The 27,065-nt window shown below is 34.6% G+C and overlaps 1 protein-coding gene across 1 annotated transcript in view; it reads right to left on the bottom strand.

Moving 5' to 3' along the window:
- MALRD1 (MAM and LDL receptor class A domain containing 1) overlaps window positions 1–27,065 on the bottom strand; it is a gene marked incomplete at both ends in the record, with an annotated part of 684,412 nt that overhangs the window by 544,443 nt on the left and 112,904 nt on the right. Inside the window, 3 exons of the mRNA XM_081298191.1 lie at window positions 2,801–3,168; window positions 3,772–3,877; window positions 4,281–4,433. Of these exons, the coding sequence (XP_081154317.1) occupies window positions 2,801–3,168; window positions 3,772–3,877; window positions 4,281–4,433 (627 nt within the window). The remainder of the gene's footprint in view (window positions 1–2,800; window positions 3,169–3,771; window positions 3,878–4,280; window positions 4,434–27,065) is intronic.

The following is a 27,065-nucleotide window of genomic DNA, read 5'->3' as shown; positions in this document are numbered from 1 at the left end:
ACCCAGGGCCTTGGGCATGTGAATCAAGCACTTTACCAACTGAGCTATATCCCCAAAACCCCCTTAAGATAATTCTTATGTAGACATTTTCCAAACTTCAGCCTAAAAAAAAATTTTAAGTTATATCCTGCCCAAGCTCCATGTGTTCCAAAATACCAGTGCCAGAATAATAATTCTTTGATGGCAGTATTACCACTTATTTTTTCTCTATTCAAAATCCTTTAACATACCTTCCTTTAATCTAAACTTTAATCTCCTCCCCAAATTAAAATGCATCTCTCTCCTTCAGATGCACTATCTTCCTATGTATTTTGGACTCTGACCCTGTCTCTGTTCACATCTGATGTTCACCTGTGCTTTGTAAGCTCTCTGCTGTATCTCATCAGTGGTTACCCTTCTTCTCACTGGTCTGTAGCTACTTTGAGCCTTCTAAGTTTCTTCTAACTTTTCACTTCTAACTTCCTTCAGTCACTGGAACAATTTTGACTTTAAAGGAATTGACTAGCCCAATTAAATGTGCGACCTCAATTTCTAGGGTAATACAGGAACATGTTCATTTTTCAAGGCATAAGGATTTTGTTGACACCAAGTATTTGCTTTAGAATAAATGGGATAAAATGTGCATTTGACAGTATTTGGGCTGAGGGGAATGGATTTAAAATTCACAGGTAGTTCCACATTTTAGCTTCATTTACATAAGTTAATATTTAAAAAAAAATAAACGACCACTGTCCTTTAACAATTCATCTTCATAATAGTACTTAGTGCCAAAGATGAGCAAACACCCTGAAACAATAAATAAAAGCCTATGTGAATAAAAGCAGTCAGGCGAGGACAAATCATCTGTCTCTGAAAACTGCAGAGCAGGCGCTTAGACCTAATGAAGGAAACGGAGTTGGTAAATGTCAAATGGGAGATGAGCTTTCATTTGATATTTCCTCACTTGTGACTAATCAAGTCCAGCTGTGACGTGAACTGGGGACATGCAATGTACTCTTCAGGTGTCTGTCTTTTGCTGTGGAGCAGATGGAGAATGTCAAGTTGCTGAGTTTTTGACATAAAACTGGCACTAATGCCAACAGACTTTTACATTGTCTGTCTTCACACTGACTACACACTCAATCTTCATTTCCATGGCAATATGTGTAGTTCTGCCCTTCAGTGAAAAATCACATCTCTAAACATATTTCAGGAGATACAGCATGGGTTTTAGGACATGCAGTGGACACCATGTAATAAAATCACATGCCACCATGCAAAGCTGTGAGAAGCCACTATTCTCCTTTCGATAATACACAAACACAAGAAGAAATTTGCTGTTGTGTTTGTACTCCCATAATCCTACACTGAGAAATTTGAAGGATAATTTACTTGTTTTTATAAGCAGCTCAAGATTTAGAATTTAGAGAACAGGGAAAAAAATGAAAAGGCTTTCCAACTTTGAAAAAATAAATTAGCTCTGGGGCAAGTTAGACTTCTTATGATGGTCGTTGTCAAAATCATCAATGTTAATGCCATCTGCTCAAATATCCGTTGTATAAATTTCATGAGATGCATGGTAATTCTGACTTTAACATGCCTGACTTCAGTATGCCTTTGATAATGTGTATCAAAGTTTGCACACCTGCAAAGCTCTCTGCAACAATTTACATGGAAATTTCTTAATGTAATATTTTCTGTAAGGTACCAAGCATTCTATGATTCTATCTTGGTTTATAATCTGCTTCCAAATTTAATAAATACCTAGCTTGAAATTTAAAAATTGTTGCTGCTTCAGGAAAAGGAATCTGAGTCCAAGAAAAGTTGCAAACTTTCTAAAATATTTTTGAAATGAAAACAAAATACTATTAGCTTCTGATTAACTTTCAGAAGTGCATTACTGAAGCTACGTGCATTAAGCTGCAAGGCCCACATAATCATCAGATAACAAAAACTTAATAACTTATACCAGAGACCCAAGACTGATTTTGACACCTTATTTCCTAAAACCTAGAGCCAAAAGAACAAGTGTACAAAATAATCAAATGTCCCTCCTAAATAGTTGCCCTAAGCCTCATCACTCATCTCCTTCACCACCAACACAATTCACTGCCATCTACTGTCCTATGGGATACTGCAAAAGTTCCTTGCTAGATAATCAGAATACACTGTGCTCTAACCATTATATCATAGAGGGACTTTTTTTTAAAGCATGCAAATTTGAGGGTTTTATTATCCCCCTTCTTAAAAACTTTCAAACAAAGCAGATTTATTGAGCCTGGACTGCAAAGATCTGCCAATCTAGACTCCCCCATACCTCTATCTCTATGTTTTACTCTCTTGCCCCTTTCTTCATTGGAGCTACATCATCTGTCTTTCATCAGACTTGCAGTCTCACATCAGGGCTTTTGATATATACTTTGACTTATTATTTTTAGATTATTCTCCTAAATCAAATTCCATTACCATATAAAGTCCCAGCACCCCTCTTCATACCTCCTGGCAGAGTTGATATTTTATATTTATTTATGAAATATTAGAATATCCATCTCTTCAGTTAGATTGTAGAGCTCATAAAGGCAGAGATTCTGCATAATTGGGTCCTTCCATTGTATTCTTAGGATCTAGTTAATAAGTCTTCTAAATAAAGGCTGAAAGACCTGATTAATTAATAATAATATAATATCTGATATTCACTGCATAGTGGCACTGGATTGATTGACTAAAAAATAACAGTGAGCTAGTCAAGGTCACCCCCTCAAAATAAGTCAGAGGGACCAAAAACAAAAACATTAAAAAGGAGAAATGCCAAAACCCTTACCACAGTCAACTTCATCAGTATAGTCACCACAGTCATCCACCAGATCACATAACCGAAGCCTTTCTATGCAAGCATTCGTGTGTGGACAACGGAAGTGATCTGGCTCCTCACAGCTCTCAGCAGGCAGAGGAAGGGTACAGTTTTCAAATCTGATGTCATCAATAGCCGAGACCCCATCATAAATGCCAAGACTGACTTTATCCAGTGTCAAGTAGAAGGGCTGGGTCAGGCGCCCTAGCTGGATGTTCACCTCGGACCACTGGTTGCCCTGGTTGTACAACACTCTCCAGAGTACTGTTGAGTCACCAGGATTTTCTGTATGTAACCGCAGCTCAGCTGCTCCCACTGATAGGCCATAGTTATAAAACCTGAAAAAGAGCAAACCCAAGAAGCAGGCATAATTTATGAGATACCCTAAATATGTAACCTCTGGACTCTTCCACTTGGTCAAGAGCCAATTAATAATTGGTTGTCATAACGGACACCATTGTTTCCTGCAGTAATTCTTGCTGCCTGTTTGCCAGAACTCATCTGCTGAGGTGATACTCCATGGCTCTCACAACACTAATCTCACATCAGATTAGAAAAAGGATAAACCAAAAAGGCATCATATGAATGTGCTAAGTGATGATGTTCAGCTGTTGCTACACATACCAATACAAAATGACATTGATTTCCATTGAAATCAATGGGAGCCCTTTTCAAGGAATTTGGAGAGAACAGAGGAAAAGTCTTACTTAAATTTTAATCCACTACTAGCGGGAAAGAGTACCTATCATAAGAGGAAAAACAAACAAGCAAACAAACAACTTATGACATGCTCTTAAGTTAAATGAAGATTGTGTGAACTTAGTGTAATACCAATTTTTTAAGCAAAAACCAGGGATAAAACCAGAACAGTTAATATGTTCAGAAGGATTTCTGCAACCACTGGGTCAAAAGGGTAATTGAGAATTGCTTTTAATATTTACCAGAAAGAAAGTGTGCACCCAGACCCTGTCTGGCTGAAAGTTGGGCTCTGGAGTTTAGCAACTTGGGACAAGCTGTTTCTGTTCTTCAGAATAAACATAAAATGGCCTGTTGGTATACAAAACAAAATCGTTAGTTAGCCTACTGGAATTTAAAATGAGACAAATGTCTCTTAATTCAATACTGAGTGAATTTAGTGTACAACTAAAATTATAACATACACAATAATACAAAAATCAACAGTGATCATTAGTCAAATTTGCTTTTATAAAAATGCTAAATATAAAAATAATTGATAATTTTGGTTCATCCAGCCAAAAATATATCTATGCTGCATCTCTACCACCCACAGAGCAATAATTTTATGCAGACAGAATACCACCATGGACAATATTCAACCATCCTACTGATGATTCTTCTGATGGCATTGAACACATCTCTTTCTCTTTGCCATCTGGGGCCAACTGAACAGTAAAAAAGAGTAGTTAGTGGAAACTTACTTGCTTCTTACCTTCAGTTGTGTTATGAGTATGATCCTGAGGGGGCGCCTGTCGCTTAAAATCAGCAGAAAGATGACTTTGGGAGCTCCATACCCAGTCAAAATGGTCACCAGCAATTGCTTCAAACCAACCGCAGCTGTTTGCTTCAAAATCACAACTAGAAACTGAACAACAAAATGGTGGCACTTAGGGTGGCTCTCCACAGTGTTCCCACACTTTGAAAAGGTAGATTTCAAATGCATACAGTCTTACTATGATTTTCCCATTACAGTAAGGGGACTACATTAAAGGACACCTTTGAGGGTGGGGAAAAAAAGATACATTCTGATTTGAAAAGTGGATTTATGTTTTTCATACTGGATATTGAGAAAGCAGAATTTCAATTCTCAATGGAGGAAATTCAGGGTTTGTTTTTTTTTTCAATATATTCTATAGATAGCATCATTCAGCCTTATTGTTTGTAAAATTATTAAGGTTTTGCTAATTTGTTTTCATAGTCATTTCAGTTTCCCTCTTCTTGCTAGAGACTGTGTTAATTGCTCCTAAAGAGTATTTTAAATTAACTAATGAAAAGCAACTACTTATAAAAAATTAATATTTGGAAAAATCCCAGGTTTACTATATGATAAAACGTGTAGCCCTGATTTGTATAGAGTTTAGCATTTCACAAATCATTGCATCACCTAATTGTATAGGAAAGAACTTTTTTTTCTGGTACATATGCAGAGAAATCAGTTATTTTCCACAAAGACATTCTAAAAAAAGGAAGAGAAGGGGGAAAAGAGAATGGGAAGTTATAAATATTAGCAGTGTAGAATTATAGTTAATTAGTTACTATAATAACTTATACAATAGACTCTGTGCCAAATGTGTTACATAGATTCAACTTTCAGAACAACCTTAGGAGATAAGAACTGCTGTTGCTATTTTACAAAGGTAAAAATTGAGTTTAGGAAAAGTTATTAATCTACCCAAGGTCATATAGTTAGAAAATTATGGAGTAGAATTGGAATTCAAATATTATGATTCTTAATCTATTTTTTTTTCAAATTTTTGACTATAACCATTGGTTGTCATCGGATTAGAAAAAGGATAAACCAAAAAAGGCATCATATGAATGTGCTAAGTGATGATGTCCAGCTGTTGCTACACATACCAATACAAAATTACATTGATTTCCATTGATAATTATTACACTGGGATCCTTGGCTATTGTCCGCTTTTATCCAAAAACACAGGCATATACTGCATAGATATTATCTTGTAAGACGAATTGGGAAGGAAGCAATAAGTTTCAGGGACAAAAATAGAAAGCAAATCACTAAATGCGATTATAAAATTTAGCAAGGGTCCTTTAGCTAATGATAAATCATTTTTTATATTAAAAATTCTACTTCTATATGGAGAAGAATGAGAGGTAATATGAGAAATATTTGATTTTTAATAGTTTTTATAAAATATCTAATTTCAAAAATACAGTAGCCCTCTGTGAAATTTCCTGCTCCAAAATTTGACCAGCGTGGTACTTCCAAAGGTTACCAAAAGTCAGTAAGAATGTATGAATACATCTGAAAATACTTTTAAAACATCAACTCTAATTAGAGGTAGCTATATTTCAGGATATAGATACAATTAGAAATAAGCATTTTATCTATATGCAGAATAAAGATTTCTCAAGTAAAGTTTTTCTCAAGCAAAGATTTCTCAAGTAAAGATTGGTGATTTTTAAGAAGTTAGTACCTTTATATCAAAGAAGACATTTGGCATTTGTTTTTTAAGGATTGGCTAGCTTCACTTAGCATTATCTGCTCTAATGCCATCCATTTCCCTGCAAAATCCATGGTTTTGTCATTTTTTAGTGCTGCGTAATACTCCATTGTGTATAAATGCCACAGTTTTTTAATCCATTCATCTATTGAAGGGCATCTAGGTTGATTCCAAAGTCTAGCTATTGTGAATTGTGCTGCTATGATCATTGATGTGGCAGTATCCCTATAGTATGCTCTTTTAAGGTCCTCAGGGAATAGACCGAGAAGGGCGATAGCTGGGTCAAATGGTGGTTCCATTCCCAGCTTTCCTAGGAATCTCCATACTGCTTTCCATATTGGCCGCACCAATTTGCAGTCCCACCAGCAATGTACAAGTGTACCCTTTTCCCCACATCCTCTCCAGCACTTATTGTTGTTTGACTTCATAATGGCTGCCAATCTTACTGGAGTGAGATGGTATCTTAGGGTGGTTTTGATTTGCATTTCTCAGACTGCTAGAGATGGTGAGCATTTTTTCATGTACTTGTTGATTGATTGTATATCCTCCTCTGAGAAGTGTCTGTTCATGTCCTTGGCCCATTTGTTGATTGGGTTATTAGTTTTCTTATTGTCTAATTTTTTGAGTTCTTTGTATACTCTGGATATTAGGGCTCTATCTGAAGTGTGAGGAGTAAAAATTTGCTCCCAGGATGTAGGTTCCCTGTTTACCTCTCTTATTGTTTCTCTTGCTGAGAAAAAACTTTTAAGTTTAAGTAAGTCCCATTTGTTTATTCTTGTATTTAACTCTTGGGCTATGGGCGTCCTATTAAGGAATTTGGAGCCCGACCCCACAATATGTAGATCGGAGCCAACTTTTTCTTCTATCAGACGCAGAGTCTCTGATTTGATATCTAGCTCCTTGATCCACTTTGAGTTGACTTTTGTGGATGGTGAGAGAAAGGGGTTCAGCTTCATTTTGTTGCATATGGATTTCCAGTTTTCCCAGCACCATTTGTTGAAGATGCTATCCTTTCTCCATTGCATGCTTTTAGCACCTTGCAACTAAGATCAGAACAGGGAGGAAGAGCATGAGGAAAAGACTAACATTAAACAGAGACCAGTGGGGTGGGAGAAAGGGAGAGAGAAGGGAAACTGTATGGAAATGGAAGGAGACCCTCATTGTTACACAAAATTACGTATAAGAGTTTGTGAGGGGAAAGGGGAAAAAAAAAGGGAGAGAATTAAACAACAGCAGATGGGGTAGAGAGGGAAAATGAGAGGGAAGGGGAGGGGGGATAGTAGGGGATAGGAAAGGTAGCAGAATACAACAGTCATTAATATGGTATTATGTAAAAATGTGAATGTGTAACCGATGTGATTCTGCAACTTGTATTTGGCGTAAAAAAGGGGAGTTCATAACCCACTTGAATCAAATGTATGGAAGATGATATGTCATGAGCTTTGTAATGTTTTGAACAACCAATAAAAAAAAAGAAGTTAGTACCTAGAGTCTAAGCAAGGACCATTGGGGCTTACAGAGAAATTAAATTGAATGCAAAATTAAATGTTACTTAACAGTGAAAAACAATAAAGATAAATATTACAAGTTAGGGATAAATATGAAGAAAGTTTAATTAAGTCTTTGTATTTTTAAAGATTATCTCTAAGTATTTAATATATATAAATATATAGGCAGATATAGGTTGTGGGGTTTCAAAGCATGTAGATATCATTCCACTCCCTAGGAAGCTGAAGCTTTGATTCCTATTTCATTCAAACTGCAGAAGATGTCTAGGAATTCTTGTGACACAAAGACAGAAAGAAACAAGTTGCTGTTAATGTATAGTATCTACCCAGCGCAACTACCTGTAAAGGGAACCTGGCTCTCTGCTATCCAGGAAGATACTGCTGTAGATATAATAAATATTCAAATGGTAGTAAGATTTTTTTTAAAAAATCCCTGCAGAACTACTTTGTAGTTCTCTTACAACAGTTAAAGATTATAGGTTTTTTATTTAGTGTATCAAAGAAAAGGTTCCCATGTTTGTTGTAGCACTATTCACAAGGACAAAGAACTGAAAGTCAGATACAGAAATACAGATACCACATGATCTCACTTTGATGTGGAATCAAAAACAGTGTATCTCAGAGAAGCTTAGAATAGAATAGTGGATACCACAAGCTGGAAGAAGCAGGGAGACAAGAGGAGTAGGGAAAGTTTAGATAACCGGTAGGAAGTTATATTTAGAGAGGATTCAGAAGTTCTGGTGTGCTATTTGCACGGTACGGGGGCTACAGATAATGGTAATGCACTGTATATTTCAAAGAAATAAAAGGGTTTATTTATTATATTATATATAATTATATATACATATACACTCTCTCTCTCTCTCTCTCTCTCTCTCTCTATATATATATATATATATATATATATATATATATATATATATATAAAATTATACCATGAAGAAAGAATAAATATTTGAGGATACAGGTGCTTACTTGATTTGAACATTGTATGACATATATGTGTATTGAAACATTTCATGGTAACCTACAAATATGTACAATTTATATGCCAATAAAATGATTTTTTAAAAAATAGGAATTTTTAACTGAAAATTCTGTTAAAATTCAAATGTGCTTTCTGAATGCACTTTGTTTCTGTATCAATTTCTATACACATTTAAAATTCCCTATCATAAATGTGATAACCAATGAAATTAAGCTCCCAGCTAGACATAATTAGGTATATACCTCACTAGAAGAGACATGGAAATTATACACTATGTATCCATTTCTGACTCAGAAATGCAATGCCATGGATACATTTTTAATAGTTGAGATTCAGGGATATTTCACTGTTTCTGGATCATTATCGATTTCCTCAATTATCATCATCAGAAGCATCATTGTTTGCAATAACAATTGCAGTTACTGATTACTCAGAGTTTGAGGCGTAGCATGCTTCAGGCTGGGGGCTGTTACATTCATAACAGAATGCCTGTTGACAGCATTTCTGAAAAGTGTGCTTATCTGTTCTACAGCTATGGGTAGAAAAGCTAATGACTCTACAGCAGATTTTAATTATTGTGAGAAAAATTACCTGAGTGGCCTGTATTAATTATGCAAATATAATTACATTAGCTGCCCCTGGGACAAGGGCATTAGGATATAGCTGGTGAGCTGCCAAGTAGGTCCATCACTGCCATTTCCACAGCATTTCATTGAGGCAGAAGATGGATTTATGCAGTTGCCAAGGAAGTTCATGAGGAAAAGAGCTCAGAATCAGGTCCCATTTCATTTCTGATTGACTGTCTTAGAACTTCTCTGATGGTTTAGATGATCCTGTTGAGGTTTACTTATAAGGAATAAGCACAGAATGTACAAAATGGAAGTCTGAGCTTATAATATGCTCCTTGCAAAAGCATTCAAAAGTTCAGAGGAGGAAATATGTCCTATGACATTGTGCAGTTGAACATCAAACTCTTTCTAATCTGAACCACATACAGAAGATGTTGAGTTTAAAAAAAGGGAGATGGTTGAACATAGGATTGGTGACTTTTAAAAAGTTACTATCTGAGTCTAAGCAAGGACCACCACTGGGGCTTACAGAGAGATCTGAACCATCAAGACACCAGTGCCGAATATTTAACTATCCCTGTTTTAGATATGAAAAATGTAAGGTTGAAAGAGGAGAAACATAATTTTTCAGGGCTCATTACTACTTCCACAATCCCAACCCAGACCTGATGTCAGCCTGTGTTCTTAAAAATGATACTGTTTCTACTGGTTCATTAAGTAACAATAACAACTTTCAACAATTATTAGAGGCCAGGCACTGTGCTGTGTGTTTTTAATTGAAGATCACACAAAAACTTAACATGTCTGATCAAAAGACATGCTCTGGAAGTAGATTTTAAACTATGTAATAATAATAATTATAAGTCTACTAGAATTAGTCTCCTTGGTTTTTCAAACATTTTTTTTCTTTAGATTTCATGACCCTGCTGAAAGTTGCATGAGGGAAAACAAAAGTTAATTGAGTATTCTAGTATGTTCGCTAAGTTTACTAAGGTTATGCTTTGATTAGGCATTTGTTCTAAATTTTAAAATGCCTAATCAGAATTTTAAAATTTTAAAATACAATATTCCATATTGGGAACATGTTCTCTATGTAATGCTTTTGAATTTCAGGCTTTTTTTATGCCTTCAAGTGGTTATATGTTTGGATTTTATGATAAGGTTGGAGTAACTGAACTCTAGACTTCATCAATAGTTAATATTCATTAACAATTTAAAACAATAGATAAAAGCAAGAGTGTGCATGCAAAATAAAAAAGATGAAATAAAAGATGTCAAAATAAATAGAAATAATTAAATCTGCTAAAGCAATATCAATTCATATATAACATGAGATTCAAAATTTCTGCATTTTAAGCAAAAATGATTAATCACATCATTCAACATATAGTTTTAAAGGTCTTCCATAATCTCTTGATATGGAGATTACATACATCTTTTATGTTTCTGCACATCATTTACCACCCTTTCAAGGAAGTTAAATAGCAAACAATCATGAAAAGAGAAAGTGACTTCCTCGACAAGAGGGAGCAAGTTATCATCTCATGTAGTAATGATAATGTCTCCCTGTAAAACAAAGGTTAGATGAGATTTTTAGTGTTTTTTGTTTTCATCTTTGGTATTGGGGGGGTTGAAGCAAGGGGTTCTTTACCATTGAACTACATCTCCAGCCCTTTTTACTTTTTACTTTTTTGAGACAGGATCTCACTAACTTGCTGAGGGTCTTACTAAGTTGCTAAGGTTGACCTTGAACTTATAAGTCTCCTATCTCAGGTTCCAGAGTCGCTGCGATCACAGGCATGGGACAATGCTCCCAGCAAAGATTGAACAAGTGTGTATGTAGCCCATTTAAAAAGATTTTTTAAGTTTCATTAAGCACAGCCACCGTAGCTGTGATGCAAACTTACTTCATACTTACATACACCTAGTTGCCTCTGTATTGACAAGAAACTTATGGAGGGCCAGAAGGACCAATCCAAACATCATGCTTATGATGTTTGCTCTACCACAAATCATAAAGTCCTTTGTGTGTGACACCAGAGTCTTGACTCTTCTGCTAGCATCTGTGAAAAAATAGCTGGCTAACTTGTTAGCTTACTGGTAGGATAATATTTCAGATGTTTCACGGTTCTTCACACATATTATATTACATATTAGAATGTGTGCCATTAGGAACTTAGAACCTATTGTGGGAAATTAATAAGTATATTACTATGATAGAGTAATAACTATCCTGTGATCATTCATTCACTATTCATTGAAAAAAATTTAGTACATATTACATGTATGTACAGCTGTAGGGCCTAAGAATGCAGCAATGAAGAAATAGGAAATAAATTTCTCCTCATGGATATTGCATGTGGGAATTGGGGGAGACAGAAAAAAAATAAGATCAATAAGCTGATACTTATTAACAGCGATGTTGCTAAGAAAACAATAAGAAAATTGTGTTAGAAAGAAGCATTGCAATTTTATAGAACAGAATCAAAAAAAGGCTTCAAATAAAAGTGAACAACTAGGTGAACCCCTGAAGGAGGTGGGTATAAATTCAGACCATGTAGCTATGCAGAGGACCCAACAGAGAAGAAACAGCAAGGGAAAGAGCCTTAGGCACAATCGGCCTCTCGTGATCCACATGCATCAGAGACAGTGGGAAAGAGGAGAACGTTGGGAGATGAAATCTGAGAGGTTGCTTTAAGATTTTAGCTTTAATTCTGAGTGATATGGGAAATAATTGGCATGTTTTAAACAGAGTAACAAATTCAGACTCAATCACTATAGCTGCTGTATTGTGAAAAGATAGAAATGGGATAGGGAACAACCAGGAAACTGAATGATATTGCAAAAATACAAACAAGAAGTGGCATTGGTTTGGGAGGGGTGGAAACAGTGAAGATAATGAGTGAATAATTCTCAAGTTAGACATGATAGGATTAATGGATATCAGATGAGAAATATAAAAGAAGTTAATAGGACTTCAAAAAGTCTTTGACCTAAGCATTTGAAACAATGGAGGTATATTTTGTAAAACAGAAAGACTTTGAAGAAGCAGATATGGTGGTAGTGGGAGGAACAAGATTTTAATTTTAGATATGCTATATTTGATAATCCGATTAGTTATTCAAGTCAACACATCAATTTGAGAGCTGGATCCATCAATCTGGAGTTCAGATGAGAAGTCCTAGCTGGAGATATAAATTAGAAAATCATCAAAGTGGCAAGAAGTAGTCATAAAAACAAGAACAAAACCAAAATTGTACTTGTTGTTACAGAAACCAAGCCAAGTAAGTATTTTAAGAGGGAGATGATACCTTCTTCATCAAATGCTACTGAAAGGTTAGATGAAAATAGAGAATGGACACTGGATCTAACCTGTTGGTAACTTGGCTGAGGACACTTTTTATTGAATGGTGGCAGCTAGGGCCTGAGTGCCTTGGGTTTAAAAGAGAGGATTAGAAGAGAAAGATGGAAAACAGTAAAGAGAGTTAATTTTATGAGTAATTTGTGTTTTGTAAAAACAGGAGGAAAATGGTGTTGTTAGGAAACAGGAAAGTGGAGTAAAGAGAAGATCTTTTAATATGTGAGAAATTAGAATGTGATTTTATGTTATTGAAAAGTCTGGTATAGAAGGAATCTTGTCAGAGCAATATTACTGAAAAGACAACAGAGAAGAGCTAACATGCAAGAACCAGAGTTTACCAGTGGTAGGGGTGAGGACAACATACCCAAAGTACAGGAGAAAAGGTAGTTTATAGATGGACAGAAGCACTGTTGGAGCTTATGAAAGTCCTTTTCTGGTTATTTCTATTTTCTCAGTAAAACTAGATCTACAATTATCAATTGAGGCTAAGAAGAGGGAAGAATAAAATGGATTTCAGAGAAGATAGGAGGATGATATGAGTTATTTGTTGAGAAGAGAGAGGGAAGGTACTGAGAAATGCAGTGAGATTATAGATAGGGCAGTCTTAGAACCCAGGTCACAGTGGTGATCACCAAAGTGAGAATAGGTAATATTGCCTTATTTTCTTCTCCAACCATTTTCAGCTTTGCGATTCTGACCCTGTGTGGTTGGAGATCTGCATTTAATCAGTTAGTACTTCAGTGACTAGGCTATATCAAAAGACAATAAGGCAGTTACAGGTCAATGTGAGACCACCATTAAAATTTTGGACCATGAAATTCAAACTTCACAAGAAAGAGAGTGAGTGTATAAGGAAATAAGGGACATAGAGTGGTGGTATGATTGATGGATTGTAAGTATTGGTAGCACTGAGGTAGTGGTTTGAATTAGGGTATTAAAGGGAAAAACTTAGGAAAATAGGAAGTAGTAATATCAGTGTTTGAATTAAAGAGGTGCCAGTTACTGGTAAGAAACATACAACCTTTCATTAAAAAGGAAGAACAACGAAGAACATGGAATCAAGAGCCAAGGTAGGAAAATTGGAAGTCATATGGCAGAACCAAGAACACATGTCTAGCAACCTAATTAAGGAACTTCTGGTGGATTTTAAAACTGTTTTGGACCAGTGACTCCTTTTTAGCTTCCAAATACACCTACTGTTAACCAAGATGTCAACTGTTATCCTGAGTCTGTTCTATTATTGTCTATTAGGTTGAGTTGATTAGAGGTAGGTAACTTGTCTCTAATTTCACAAGACAACAGATGGAAGGGATTGTGCCCTGGAGCTGTTCCTAATATACAACAATGAGAAACCTCACCTAAACCTGATTAGACTATTCAAGTAATAATACTGTAATCTCAATAAACTATTGAGATTTTGTTGAGTAATTAAACTGCTTACTGTGACTTTAATAGAATGTCATCATTGTAATCTCAGGAGAAGGTGAATATATTTTGCTTATGGAGGAATGGTGGTGGCCAGAGATAGAACTATCACAATAGGCAGAATTCTAGGGGAATCCCCATGAGCTCCACATTCTGGTATCATTCCTGTGATTGTACTGTTACATGGCAAAAGGTATTTTTAGGTGTAATGAAGGTTATTGATGGTTGATTTTAAGATTGTTTGATTATTTGGATGAGGCTATCCCAATTAATAAGCCTTTTAAAAACACATTTTTCTATAAATCATTGCAGATTAATTCAGAGAGACTGGAAGTATAAGAAGGACTTGAGATGTCATTGGTAGTTTAAACAGGCAAGGGGTCATCTAGACAAATGAAGAAAAACTAAACTCAAAGCCAGAAACAGAAAGGATACAGTAAAGATTAAAGGAGAAATAAACAAAGTGGCAAATAGAACAATAATAGAGAAAAATCAAAGAAAAAAATGGCTCTTCAAAAAGATCAACAAAACTGACAACTCTTTAGCTAAGGGGGAAAATGACTCAAATTACTACAATCAGAAATGTAAGTGAGAATATTGTCACCAATTCTAAAGAAACAAAGCAGTATAAGAAAATTCCATGAGCAATTCAATGCCAAAAAATTGGACAAAAGACCCAAAACCCACCAAGACTAAACTGCAAAGATAGAAAATCTGCATAAATCTGTAACTAGAAAAGATATTGAGTCAATGATCAAATATCTCTCAAAAAAGAAAAGCTGTGGACCCAATTTGATAGCTTCGATGGTAAAGTCTAACAAGTATTTAACAAAGAACTAATCAATCCTTCTCAAACTTGCAAGTTAAAGAAAAAAGAGACCAATGACTGTTCTGTGAGGCCAGCAGTAATCTAATGCCCAAACCAGACAAATGTGCCAAAAGAAAAAGAAAAGGATGTAAAAATCCTCAACAAAATAGTGGGAAATTAAATTCACCAGGATATTTAAATAATTATATATTATGACCAAACAGGATTTTTTGCTGGAATGAAAGGATGATTAAAATATGAATATCAATATAATAGATTAACAGAATGAAGAAAAACACTTATCTTGATCAATGCAGTAAAAGAACTTGACAAAATTCAATTCATGATAAAAATATCCAATAAACTAGCAAAACAATAAAACTACTTCAACATAACAAAGCTATGTGCAAAAAAAAAAAAAAAAAAAAAAACCACAGCAGATATACTCAATGATACGAGACAGCAAGCTGTTTCTTTAAGGTCAGAAAGAAGGCAAGGATGTCCAGTTTCATCACTCCTTTTTAACAAAAGACTAGAAGCCCTAACCAGAGCAATTAGGAAAGAAAAAGAAACAAGAGGTTTCTAAATAAGAAAGAAGCAAAATAATCACCTTTCATATGTAAGTGTGGTCTGATATGTAGATAACCTAAAGTTTTCAAAATCCTATTAGAATAAATGAATTCAGCAAAGTAGCAGGATACAAAGTTGACATGCAAAAACAGTTTGCAGTTCCATACACTAACAATGTACACCCCAAAAGGAAGTTAATAAGCCAATTCCTTATGATAGCATCAAGAAGAATAAAATACCTATAAATTAACCAAGGCAGTGAAAGGTTTATATATTGAAAAATATAAAACAGTTTTGAAAGAAATGAAAGAATATGTAAATAATGGAAAAACATCTCATGTATATGTGGTTTGCCCCCAAAAGCTCCTGTGTGAGACCATGCAAGAAAGTTTAGAGGTGAAATGATTGGGTTATGAGACTCTCAACCTAAATCAATACATGAATCCACTTGAAGGGGTTAACTGTTTGTAACTGTAGGCAGGTAGGTCATGGTGGGAGAAGGTAGGTCACTGGGGGCATGCCTTGGGTTTATATTTTGTCCCTGGTGAGTAGAGCTCTCTCTGCCTCCTAATTGTCATATTATGAGCTGCTTTCCTCATTCATATCCTTCTGCCATCATAATCTGCCTCACAGTGGGACCAGAACAATGGAATCAGCCATGAGTGGACTGAGACCTCTGAAACAGGGAGCCCCAAGTAAACTTTTCCTCTTCTAATAGTTCTTCAAGTCTCTTGGTCACAACAATGAAAAGCTGACTAAAAATCCCAAAACGTTTGTAAAAAAATATTGTTAAGATATCAGTACTACCCAAAATGATCTATAATTCCTGTCAAATCTGGATGAAATTTTTGGCAGAAATCGAAAAAAATCCATCTTGATACTCATATTGAATCTCATGGTCAAAATAAACTTGAAAAAAAAGAGAAATAAAAGCTGAAGGATATACACACACCCGGATTTCAAAAACTAATACAAAGTTTCGGAAACTGAAACAGTATAGTATTGGTATAAAGATAGTATTATAAATAAACACAATTGAACAGAGACTTCAAAAATAAATCTTGTATATATGAACAACTGAATTTTGATGAATGTGCCATTACTATTCAGTGGAGACTGGACAGCCTTTTAAATAAATCATACTGGGAAAAACTGGATATTCACAAGTGATAGCATAAAGTTGGACTCTTAACTAACATCACATACAAAAATTAACTGAAAGTGCATCAATAACCTAAAAGGATGATATGAAGCAATAAGGTTCTTAGAAGAACACATAGAGCCAAAGTGTTATGATGCTGGATTTGACAATGGATTCATTTATGACACTAAAGACATAGGCAACAAAATCAAAAATTAGGCAAATAAGACTTCATAAAATTCATAACAGTTTGTAATCAAAAATCTAACAGTCAGACTCAGTGGTTCACACCTATAGTCTCTGAAGATTGCAAGTTCAAGGGCAACCTGGGCTGCGTATTGAGAACCTGTCTCAAAGTTTAAAAAATAAAAAAGGGGCTAGAGATCTATGGATACAGCTCAGTGGTACAGTAACTAGGGGTTCAATCCCCGGTATCACACAGACACAAAAACACACCACTGACAGTCAAAAGTCAACTTCAACAATGGGAAAATATTTTCAAATCACATATCTGACAAAGGATCAATATCCAAAATATACACAGGACACTTAAGACTAATAAATAACAAATTAAAAATAGATAAAGTGTTTGAATATACTTTTCTCCAGATAAACCTTTGGTCAATAAGCACATGAAAATGTGCTCAACACCACCAACAATTAAGGAAATGTAAAGCAAAATTACAATGAAATATGACCCTGTGCCTAGTAGAAGGCAACTACAAAGAAAAAATATAAGAAAATAACAAGTGTTAGTGGAAACAAAGAAATTAGAACTATTGTGCGCTAGTTGATACAAATGTTAAATGACATTGCTGCTGTAGAAAATAATATGATAGTTCCGCAAAAAATTAAATCTTATGGTGCAGTAATTTAAGCTTGGGTAGGTACTAGGAAGAACTAGAAGGCACTCTTATACCCATGTTCACAGATCCATTATTCACAGAAGCTAAAATGTGAAAGTCACCCAAGTATCCATCAATAGTGAATGGTTGAAAAAAATGTGTAATATACATTAGATGGATAGTATTTGTTCTTTTAAAAAAGGAAACCCTGGCATATGCTACAATATAAATGAAATTTGAAAACATTAAGTGAAATTACAATAGGAAAAATACCGTATGATACATTTATATGTGATACTAAGTAGTCCAAATTGTAGAGAAAGGAAATAGAATGTTAGCTGCCTATTCTCAGTAGAGAGGGGACAGGTACTGAGTTTCAGTTTTACAGATTCAAGAGTTTTGGAGGTGGATGTTGGTGAAAGTTGCACAATATGCATATACTTAGTACTGAACTATACCATAAAAATTGTCAGCATACTAAATTTTATCTTATGTGTATATTATCACAATAAATAATATCTGGGGAAAATGAAAATAAATAATACTTCTTAAACATAGGAATACAGACATCCTCAAGGAAATGAAAAAAAGCCCTGAGCAGATACAAGCAATAAAACAAGGACCTCTCTCCTGGAGCTACAAAAAACTCAGTTCTGCCAACAACCTGAAGGATCCAGGAAGTACATATTTTTCCCACAGCCTCCAGATGAGAGCCTCCTGACAGATTTTTGATTACAGTCCTGTGAGACACTGAGCAGAAAACCAATCACTTTATCCTAATCTTCTTACCCACAGAACTGTGAGATCCCGTTGTCCTTTGGAGTGGAGGGATTGATTCTGAGATCCCTTCCTCACCCTTCAGACCCGCACACCAAAATTCTCAAAGGATCAAGTCCCTTATATAACATGGTAGAGTATTCACTTAACGTACAGCCATTTAACCATCCACACATATAGTTTGAATCACCTTCAGATTACCTATAATACCCGATACACTGAAAATATTATACAAATAGTTGTTATACTGTATTGTTTAGGAGATAATGACAAAGACAAAAATCTATACATTCAATATAGACATATTTTTAATTCCAATATTTTTGATTTGCCGTTTGTTGAATCAGTGATTGCTGATGAGGAGAGCCAGTGGTAATAAATGAGCACTCTTAAGGTACTACATTTGTGATCATTTGTTACATGGCAACAAAAAACTTAGAGAGACTAATAGAAAATAACTGCACTGGATCACAATGGAAAACGAATTCGTTGGCAGTTATGTTCTTTCAACCCTCTGAAGCTAGCAGCCCATTTTGCTGGTTTCCATTCTTTCTATTAGAAAGCTTAATAATTATTCTTTGAAAGTGATTTACACTTTTTTCCAGATGCTTTAAAGATTTTCCCTTTGTTACAGATTTTCAGCAGTCTCACTATGGCGTGCCTACATGGGTTTTCTTTTTATTTCCTTTTTTGTGTTCATGGGGCTTCGTGACATGTGGCTTTATATCCTTTTCAATTTTTTTTTTAAATTCTTAGAAATAGTCTTCAAACATTTCTTTAGCCCCTGGAAATGCTGTCATTTCCTTAATGAGTTCTGAAAGAAGGCCAGTATTATTTGACCAAATAGTCAACAACGAAATTGTGAGTGGAAATGGGGTAAAGTAATAAAATCACTTATAACCTCAGGAATACATTATCAAAACAAAAGGGAACCATTAAACAGCGCTAAAGATATGAAAAGTTATTAATGAACTTTGACTTCAGTTGGGTTTTGAAAATGAGTAAGAATAAGAGATTCACAGGGGACTGAGGAGCAGGAGATGCTGGGAAATGAAAGGTCCCTGTGAATCATAACCAAGTAACTTGACTTTCAGCTTAAAATATTCCTGTTTTAGCTCCTTGGATAATTGGGCTCTTACCAAGAAGTACAAAACATCTGAGATCATTAGCGTAGTCTGAGAAAGGATATATTCTAACTTTACAAAGATGATATGAACCAAAATTTAACAGGACAGGAAAAAAGATAACCCCTTTAAAAATGTATCACTGATTTCTACCTATTCTCAGGCAAAGAAAACTAAGTTTTTTCAAACAAATAATATTTTCTGTTCATTTGTATTACTACAATATGATTTTAATGTGATTTTTATCTAAAAAATGCTTTGTCTGATAGCAGTCCATTCTATGTCACTAGAGCACTGACACTCCTCTAATAAATATGATCAGAACCTTGGCTTCTATGGTTAACCTGAACTCTTTTAAAACAATTTCACAATTCAGACACAAATGAGGAATGTTTCTTAGAAATGCCGATGAACTGAAGGTAACTTCCATTGACTTTTAATTATAAATGTAACAAAGAAAATAAGTGAAGTTCTTGGTTAATCTGTAAAACATTGAATATGAGTAGGCACACATTTATCACTTTTTTTGAAATATTTGTAGCCTACTGTTGATGCCTCATTAAAGATACTAGAAAAATAAGACTCCAAGTTGAGAATATTTAATTTTCAACTACAGAATGTTCTCTTCCTTTTCACTGTCAGAGTCTTTAGTACCTACCAAGTGGCTTCTATTTTTTTTTTTCATTAAGACCAGTCTCTAAAGTTTCCATTATTATCACCTCCATTCTCTCCACCTCTAGCATTTGTTCCCACACCCTCCACCTTCCCTATGTTACCACAGATGAACTTCCTGTGAGTTTAGGTATTTCCTACTTGGGCACAAAATCTAGTGGTCACTGAATCATCTCTCCAGCAAGTCCACTCCCCATAAGCCTAGATAAAAATCTCTTGACCCCTTACATCAGAAAAATTTTCAAGTTTTGTTTTATAAAATCTAAGAAAGAGGGTGTTAAAAGTTATTGTCTCACCCAATATTCTCTTCCCTTCATTAGGGTTTTACCTCTCTTATCAAGGTCTATAATTACCACATACCATTTTATCCAAAAGTTAATTCTTAGTCCTCATCTTTTCAACAATATTTGACAGTTAATCATGTTTTCTTCCTCCCCAAAGCATGGTACTCACTTGACTTCCAAAACAGTATATTCTGTGTCTTTCCCTCATTTTTTTTAGTTGTCCTTTCTCCTCTTCTTTGCAGGTTCTTTCTTTTACTCTGATCTTTGTATTTCTAAATATTTTATTTTCCTTACTTTGGAGAATTGATCTAGACTTAAGCCTTAAATGCCATCTTACACCCTGATATCTACCTAATTTGTATGTCTAGCCTAAATCTTCAGACTCATTCTCTGTTAGACCTCTTTCCCTGGATAGCTAACTGTGATCCCAAATTTAACCCATCCACATGTGAGCTACAGAGATTTTTCCTACATTTTGCCGAAAATGAGAAATGGTGACACGACACTTTCAATTGTTACACACAGAAATATTGGAATTCTCTAACTCTCCTCTTTTCCATATGCAATATGTCCAGTCCATAATCCTTCTTCTTCTATCTACCTTTAAAAGACATTCAGAATCTGCCACTTTTTCCCTTTTCCACTGCTATCACTTGGGTACAGGTCACCAACATTTCCTCTTTCAAGTTTTTTGAGTATCCACCTAACTGATCTGCTCACTGCTTCCATTCTAACCCCAATGGTCATCACTTGGCATTGACTGGCACTGTCAGCTAGACTTTGATGCTGTTTGAATCTGGACTGACTATAGCAGCTGAACTAGACTCTCCTGTTGAATATAAAAACTTAAATGTACCAACAACCTCAAACAAGGTCACTGTATAGAAAGAAAAGACAAAGAGAGAGTCAATCTATTTATAAACGTGTATAAAACGTGTCTCTGTTGTACTTAATGTGGAGTCTTACAGGGCTTCTACAATGCTTGAAATATAGTGAGAATTCAGTAGACACTAGTGTTAAGTAGGCATGACCTTTCTTTTTTCAATACGAATTTTTTCTCATTTTTCATTTCCCCCCAAATTCTTGGTTCCATTTCAGAGTTAGATTGACTTTGTTGGTATTCTACAATCCTATTGAATGGGTAATCAATTTCTAGTTATTCTTTTCTCCATTAACTTTATATTTCTTTATTTATATTTATTATTTATATTTAATAATAATTACCTCTCTGAAAGGTCATGATGCATCTGGAATAAAAAACTAAGGGTGCCGCCATGCCAAAATTGTAGTTTCAAAGATTGGTTCCCACTCTATATTCCCTCCCCGCAAACCCCTATCTGAAAGCAAAGCTTTAGCTGCATTATTTATGTCAATGACTCCAATCATGATTTCTCCAGCCCTTTGCCTTCTTGTCAGTACCAGAACTGTCCAACTCCAGAGAGAATAATGACCTCCTCCCTCAACCCTGCTCCTCCTCCAACTCACACTCACTTATCAGGTGACTCAAGATAAAAATGAAGGAAAATTATTTAACTATCCCTCTTCCTTGTTTCCCAAAATTCAATTATTGAGTATTCCATTAAGTAGCTGACTTTTAAAACTATGACATGTGATTTAATTTAGGCCATGATAATCTCTCAACTCTCTCTTAAATTCTCCCAACTAAAACCATTACCTCTGTACTCACCCCTTCAATTCATTCCACACCCTGCAGCCAGAGTTTAAAAACAAAAAGAATGTAAGCATTCGAACTTGATATCACTATCAAGCAATGCCTTCTCCAGTATTTAGTCTAATTCCCAAAATCTTTAACATGGTTGATGTTTATGACTAAATAATCCAATACTCTCTTTGCATCCTCCATACCATTTCGTCCACCAGATATTAAATGTCACTGTCATTATTGTGAATGGATTTGATTGCCTCTTTTATGTTCATATGTTTAGGTTCTCTTACTGGGTTCCTTCGTAGAGGAACAACTCCTTTCTGTATCTACCATATGAACCAAGCAAAGATAGTCTTAAAACATAGAAACACTGAAGTTTAAGAAAGAGGCTAATTTAATTCTGTTTTTTTAAATACCCATGAATGTAAGGAATTCCATTATTTAAGAACCCTATAAATTTAAGTACCTTTGAAGGCTTAGTAGAAGAAATGAAAATGGTCTCCAAGATCTGCTTTGCAGTCTCACCTTTCCCTGAAATGTGAAATGTGTGACCAAAGGGTAGGGTTGGGGGGGCTGACATTCTATTGGTACCTCACTGACTTAGCCACAAATTAATTAATGCATATAAACACTGTCAGATACAAAGCAAGTACTGTAGAAACATGTGAGTGAGTATTGCCATCACATGGTCTTTACATGTCTTTAAGTGGATACCCAAGAACAGGTGCACACTGACATCAGGAAGAAGTCTATTTCCCCAGCTACAGTGGTAAAGCTCCTCAAGATGTAAGGGAATATCTGGTGTTAGGTACCGAAAGATCCTCATGCTTCCTGTGTGGTTCCTACCCATCACTAAACTAAAAACAAAAAGGACATGAATTGTAGATGTGTGGGAAAAGATAAGGACTGAAGTTGTTTAGGTTTATGAGAAAAAGGTTCCAGATATAATTCTAATTTATAATTCTAAGATTGAATAACAATAATGGCCTTTAAAAAAATACCTCAAATGATCTCTAAGTAATGATACAGAAAAACAAATCACTCTCTTTATCTACATCATTAGTAATATATTAAAATCTAATCTTAAATGATCATGGAAAAAGAATTCCTTAATAAATAACCAGATTTTAATCTCAATAGAATTTTCAAGTGAGAAAGAAGAATCATTTTTCTCTACCATCCCTGAATTTCCCTAATTTCACAATGTAGTTATATGCAACAAAGACTAATGAAAATATCATGGGTTATTTACTAGATTTTACTTGTCTAGAAAAAATATTTTTCATCATTTTTCTTTAGTGATGAGACTTTTATAAATGTGAACTAAGGGACTTTTCCTCCATTTCTTAGCTTTATGTCACAGAATGATGAGCCTTCATCAGAACCAACTTCCCATTAGGCTTTTACAATTACATTTTTCTTTTTTTTTTCTTTTTTTAAAGAGAGTGAGAGAGGAGAGAGAGAGAGAGAGAGAGAGAGAGAGAGAGAATTTTTAATATTTATTTTTTAGTTCTCGGCGGACACAACATCTTTGTTTGTATGTGGTGCTAAGGATCGAACCCGGGCCGCACGCATGCCAGGCAAGCGCGCTACCACTTGAGCCACATCCCCAGCCCCAATTACATTTTTCTAGGTGAGATTTTCTGATGAGAAGAAAGTGTCTAGATTTTAAACTTGAAGACAATGAGAAAAATAGAATGAGAACTCTTTTACTAATAAAAACAACTAGATAGGTGTTTTTTTTCTATAAGGACTTTATAAATATGCATTCAGTAAAAAAGGAAGGTACTCAATAAGTAGCAAGTTTAGGTTTATTTTAAGACACATTTTTCCCTCTATATTTAGGCTACAGTAAAGAACACAAGATAGAGCACAGAAACAGCATCTTTTTTTTCTCTCTTTTATTAAAATAAGAAGCAATCTCTGCTTTTAAAGATAAATGCATTATAGAAAGCCTTTCATTATATAACTAAGTTTAAATATCTCCAATCTCACAAAAAAAAAAGTGTTTGAAAACACTTTTCAGGAAATAAGCCAGGGGAAAAAATGTTCCTAACTTGAAGATGCACAAAGACTCTCACACACACATTTTTTTCTCTCTCTCTCTTTCAAAATAAAAAGCAAAAGAAACTGCTGTGGGAAATTCAAGCCCTCTCCAAATCCATTTCTGTGAAAAGAAAAAAAAAACTCAATGCAGAGTAAAACAATTAGTATTGGTCTGTAATGAATATATAAAATAAATGGGGTGGCTTACATCAATACATACAAAATCACTCGGGGCCCGTTCTTCGTCTCAGAGATGAAAATACCACTGTTAATGCACACATTTCTGCATTTAGATGATTGAGTACTTTGGGGAAAATATACAACCAGCATCTAAGTTTGAAGAAACACATCAGAAAAATAACAATCACTCCTTTTTCTTGATCTATTCAACCTGTCTTTCTCAACTCTATTGAATTTAGTACTAAGTAGAAACTTATGCTGGTGTTCCCAAAAGGAAAATAGAAAAGTAGAAAATGAGAAAGTGTTTAGGTCTAAAAAAAAAAGAAAGCACACACAGTTCAGACTAAATAGTTTTAAGACAGAAACAAATTATAATGGTCAGAAATGTTATGTGTGAATATTAAAATATCTTTATAACTTACAGTGCTATTTAAGTAAACTTTTGTCTTTCTTACCTACATTTTATAGCATAGACAATAACAAAATGATTTGTATGTTTCTATGCAGACATGAGAAAGTGTATCACTTATGTGATGTGACATACATACTCTTCATTATTGAGTCTACAAGTCATTTTCTGGAACTAAGTGAAGCACTTCCTCAAGTAGTAGTATCCATTTAGGCTTTGGGAAAATTAAACATTTGTTCACAAAAGTAAAAACATATGAACCATGAAAAGGGCAAGGAAATTTTAAAACAGACTTGAAGCACAGTGAAAAGGCACACTTCTACTTTAAGGTATGACTGTTTATCAGCAAAACCCTTTGGGGAATAATTTGGAAAAATATATTGAGTGTCATTAAAAAAATTTAAACCAAAACTTTACTTTTATACAATCACACACACAAAAAAAATCAAACAAACAATTTTGATCTAAAATAAATAAAGAGGCACCCTCAAAAATGCTGACAGCCACATTTTGATTGGCCTATATAATAAATAATCCAAAGGAAATGGATTATTCAGAAACTAGGATTATTTTCTCATACACCGAGGCAGTGACATTTTCTTTGCCACCAAATCCTTTTTTGCTTTCTGTTAGGGTCTGTCCTTCTGAGGTTAAGTTTGGCTTGAGAACAAAGTGGATTGAGGAACTTGGCATCAGACCAGAAACAGTGCACATACTACAAGAAAAAATAGCCCCAACTCTCCATCATATAGGCTCAGGAACAGACTTCCTCAGTAAGACTCCTAAAGCACATAAATAAAACCAATAATTAATAAATGAGATGGAATCAAACTAAAAAGTTTCTTCACAGCAAAGGAAACAATTAAGAACATGAACAGAGAATCTTCAGAATAGGAGAAAATCTTTACCACCTGCACCTCTGATAAAGCCCTTAATCTCCAGGATATACAAAGGACTCAAAAAACTTAACACTAAAAAAATGAATAACCCAATCACTAAATGGACAAAGGAAATGAACAGACACTTCATAGAAGAAGAAACATGACTGGTCAAAAAATATATTTAAAAAAATGTTCAACATCTCTGGCAATTAGAGATATGCAAATTAAAACTACATTGAAATTTCATCTCACTCCAGTCAGAATGGCAATTATCAAGAACACAAGTAACAATAATGTTGGTGATGATATGGGGAAAAAAGATTCACTCTACATTGCTGGTGGGACTGCAGACTGGTTCAACTACTCTGGAAAGCAATATGGAGATTTCCCAGAAAAACTTGGAATGGAACCATCATTTGACCCAGTAATCCCAATCCTCAGTTTACACCCAAAGGACTTAAAATTAGCATATTACAGTGACACAACCACATCAATGTTTATAGCAGCTCAATTCACACCACCAACCTAGGTGCCCTTCAACAGATGAATGGATAAAAAAAATGTGGTATATATAAATAATGGAATATTACTCAGCTATAAAGAAGAATGAAATTATGGCATTTGTCAGTAAGTAGATGGAACTGGAGACTATGCTAAGTGAAATAAGCCATCCCCAAAAATCAAAGGCTGAATATTATCTCTGATATGTGAATGTTAACCCAGAATACAGGAGGGTAAGGAGGGGAAGTATAGAAGCTCATTGTATTAAACAAAGGGTAATGAAGGGAAGGGAGGGGGGATGGAAATAGGAAAGATAGTAGAATGAATTGGACATAACTTTCCTATGCTCATATATAATGACACAACTAGTGTAACTCTACATCATGTTCAACAACAAGAATGGGATCAAAATTGTAATGGGTCGCACCCCATATATGTATAATTTGTCAAAATATACCCTACTGTCATGTACGTCTAAAAACAATAAAGTTTTTTTTAAAAAAAAAGATATGCTGTATCTATCCTGCCATGTAGGTATAGTTCCCTGCCTAGTAACAATGTTTTGGTCAATACATGGTGGTTTCATTAGATGATATTACCAAGTGATACTGTAGCCAGTTAGTGAAATTTTTAAGTATACTCTATGATGTTTGCACAGTGACAAAAATCACCTAATATCATGTTTATCAGAACATACCCCTATCAATAAGTGACATATGATTAAACTTCAGTTAGCATCAATAAATACAGGAGACATTGAGTGTAACATGGTGGGTATGTACTATTTTAAATGGTTTAGGGAGAAGGGGAGATGAGTTGGTCTTTGAAAACCCGTATACTTAAGTTGCAGTTCAATTAATTAATTCTACTTTTATATTATAATATAAATGAATAGAGAAATATCTCAATCACCTGAGCTATCAAAATTCAGTAAATTTCATATTCTCTATATATCTCAAAACATTTTCAATCTACTATTCTTTTTCTCTCATTTACAAAAAAAATGGTTAAAATTTATATTTAGTGTTTTTGTTTTAAAGATTCTGAAGATATTTCAGAGACATTGAAAACCTAAACTCCAGGTAAGCTTAATAATTTTTTTGAAGTAGGCCATAATCAGAATCATCTAAAAAGAAAAAATAAATAAATCAAATTAGGTTAAAGATGATTGTAAAGCTGATAACAATTAGAACAAAATGCATTAAAATAGTACATTTTAGAAATCATAGAATAGCAATGTTCCTTTTCAAGAGAAATTGTGTTCATGAATAAAA

The sequence above is a fragment of the Spermophilus citellus genome (genome assembly GCF_964194105.1).
Source record: "Spermophilus citellus genome assembly, chromosome: 6".
Lineage (NCBI taxonomy): Eukaryota > Metazoa > Chordata > Mammalia > Rodentia > Sciuridae > Spermophilus > Spermophilus citellus.
The sequence above is the reverse complement of the archived record's forward strand: the minus strand, read 5'-3'. Positions and strand labels throughout refer to the sequence as shown.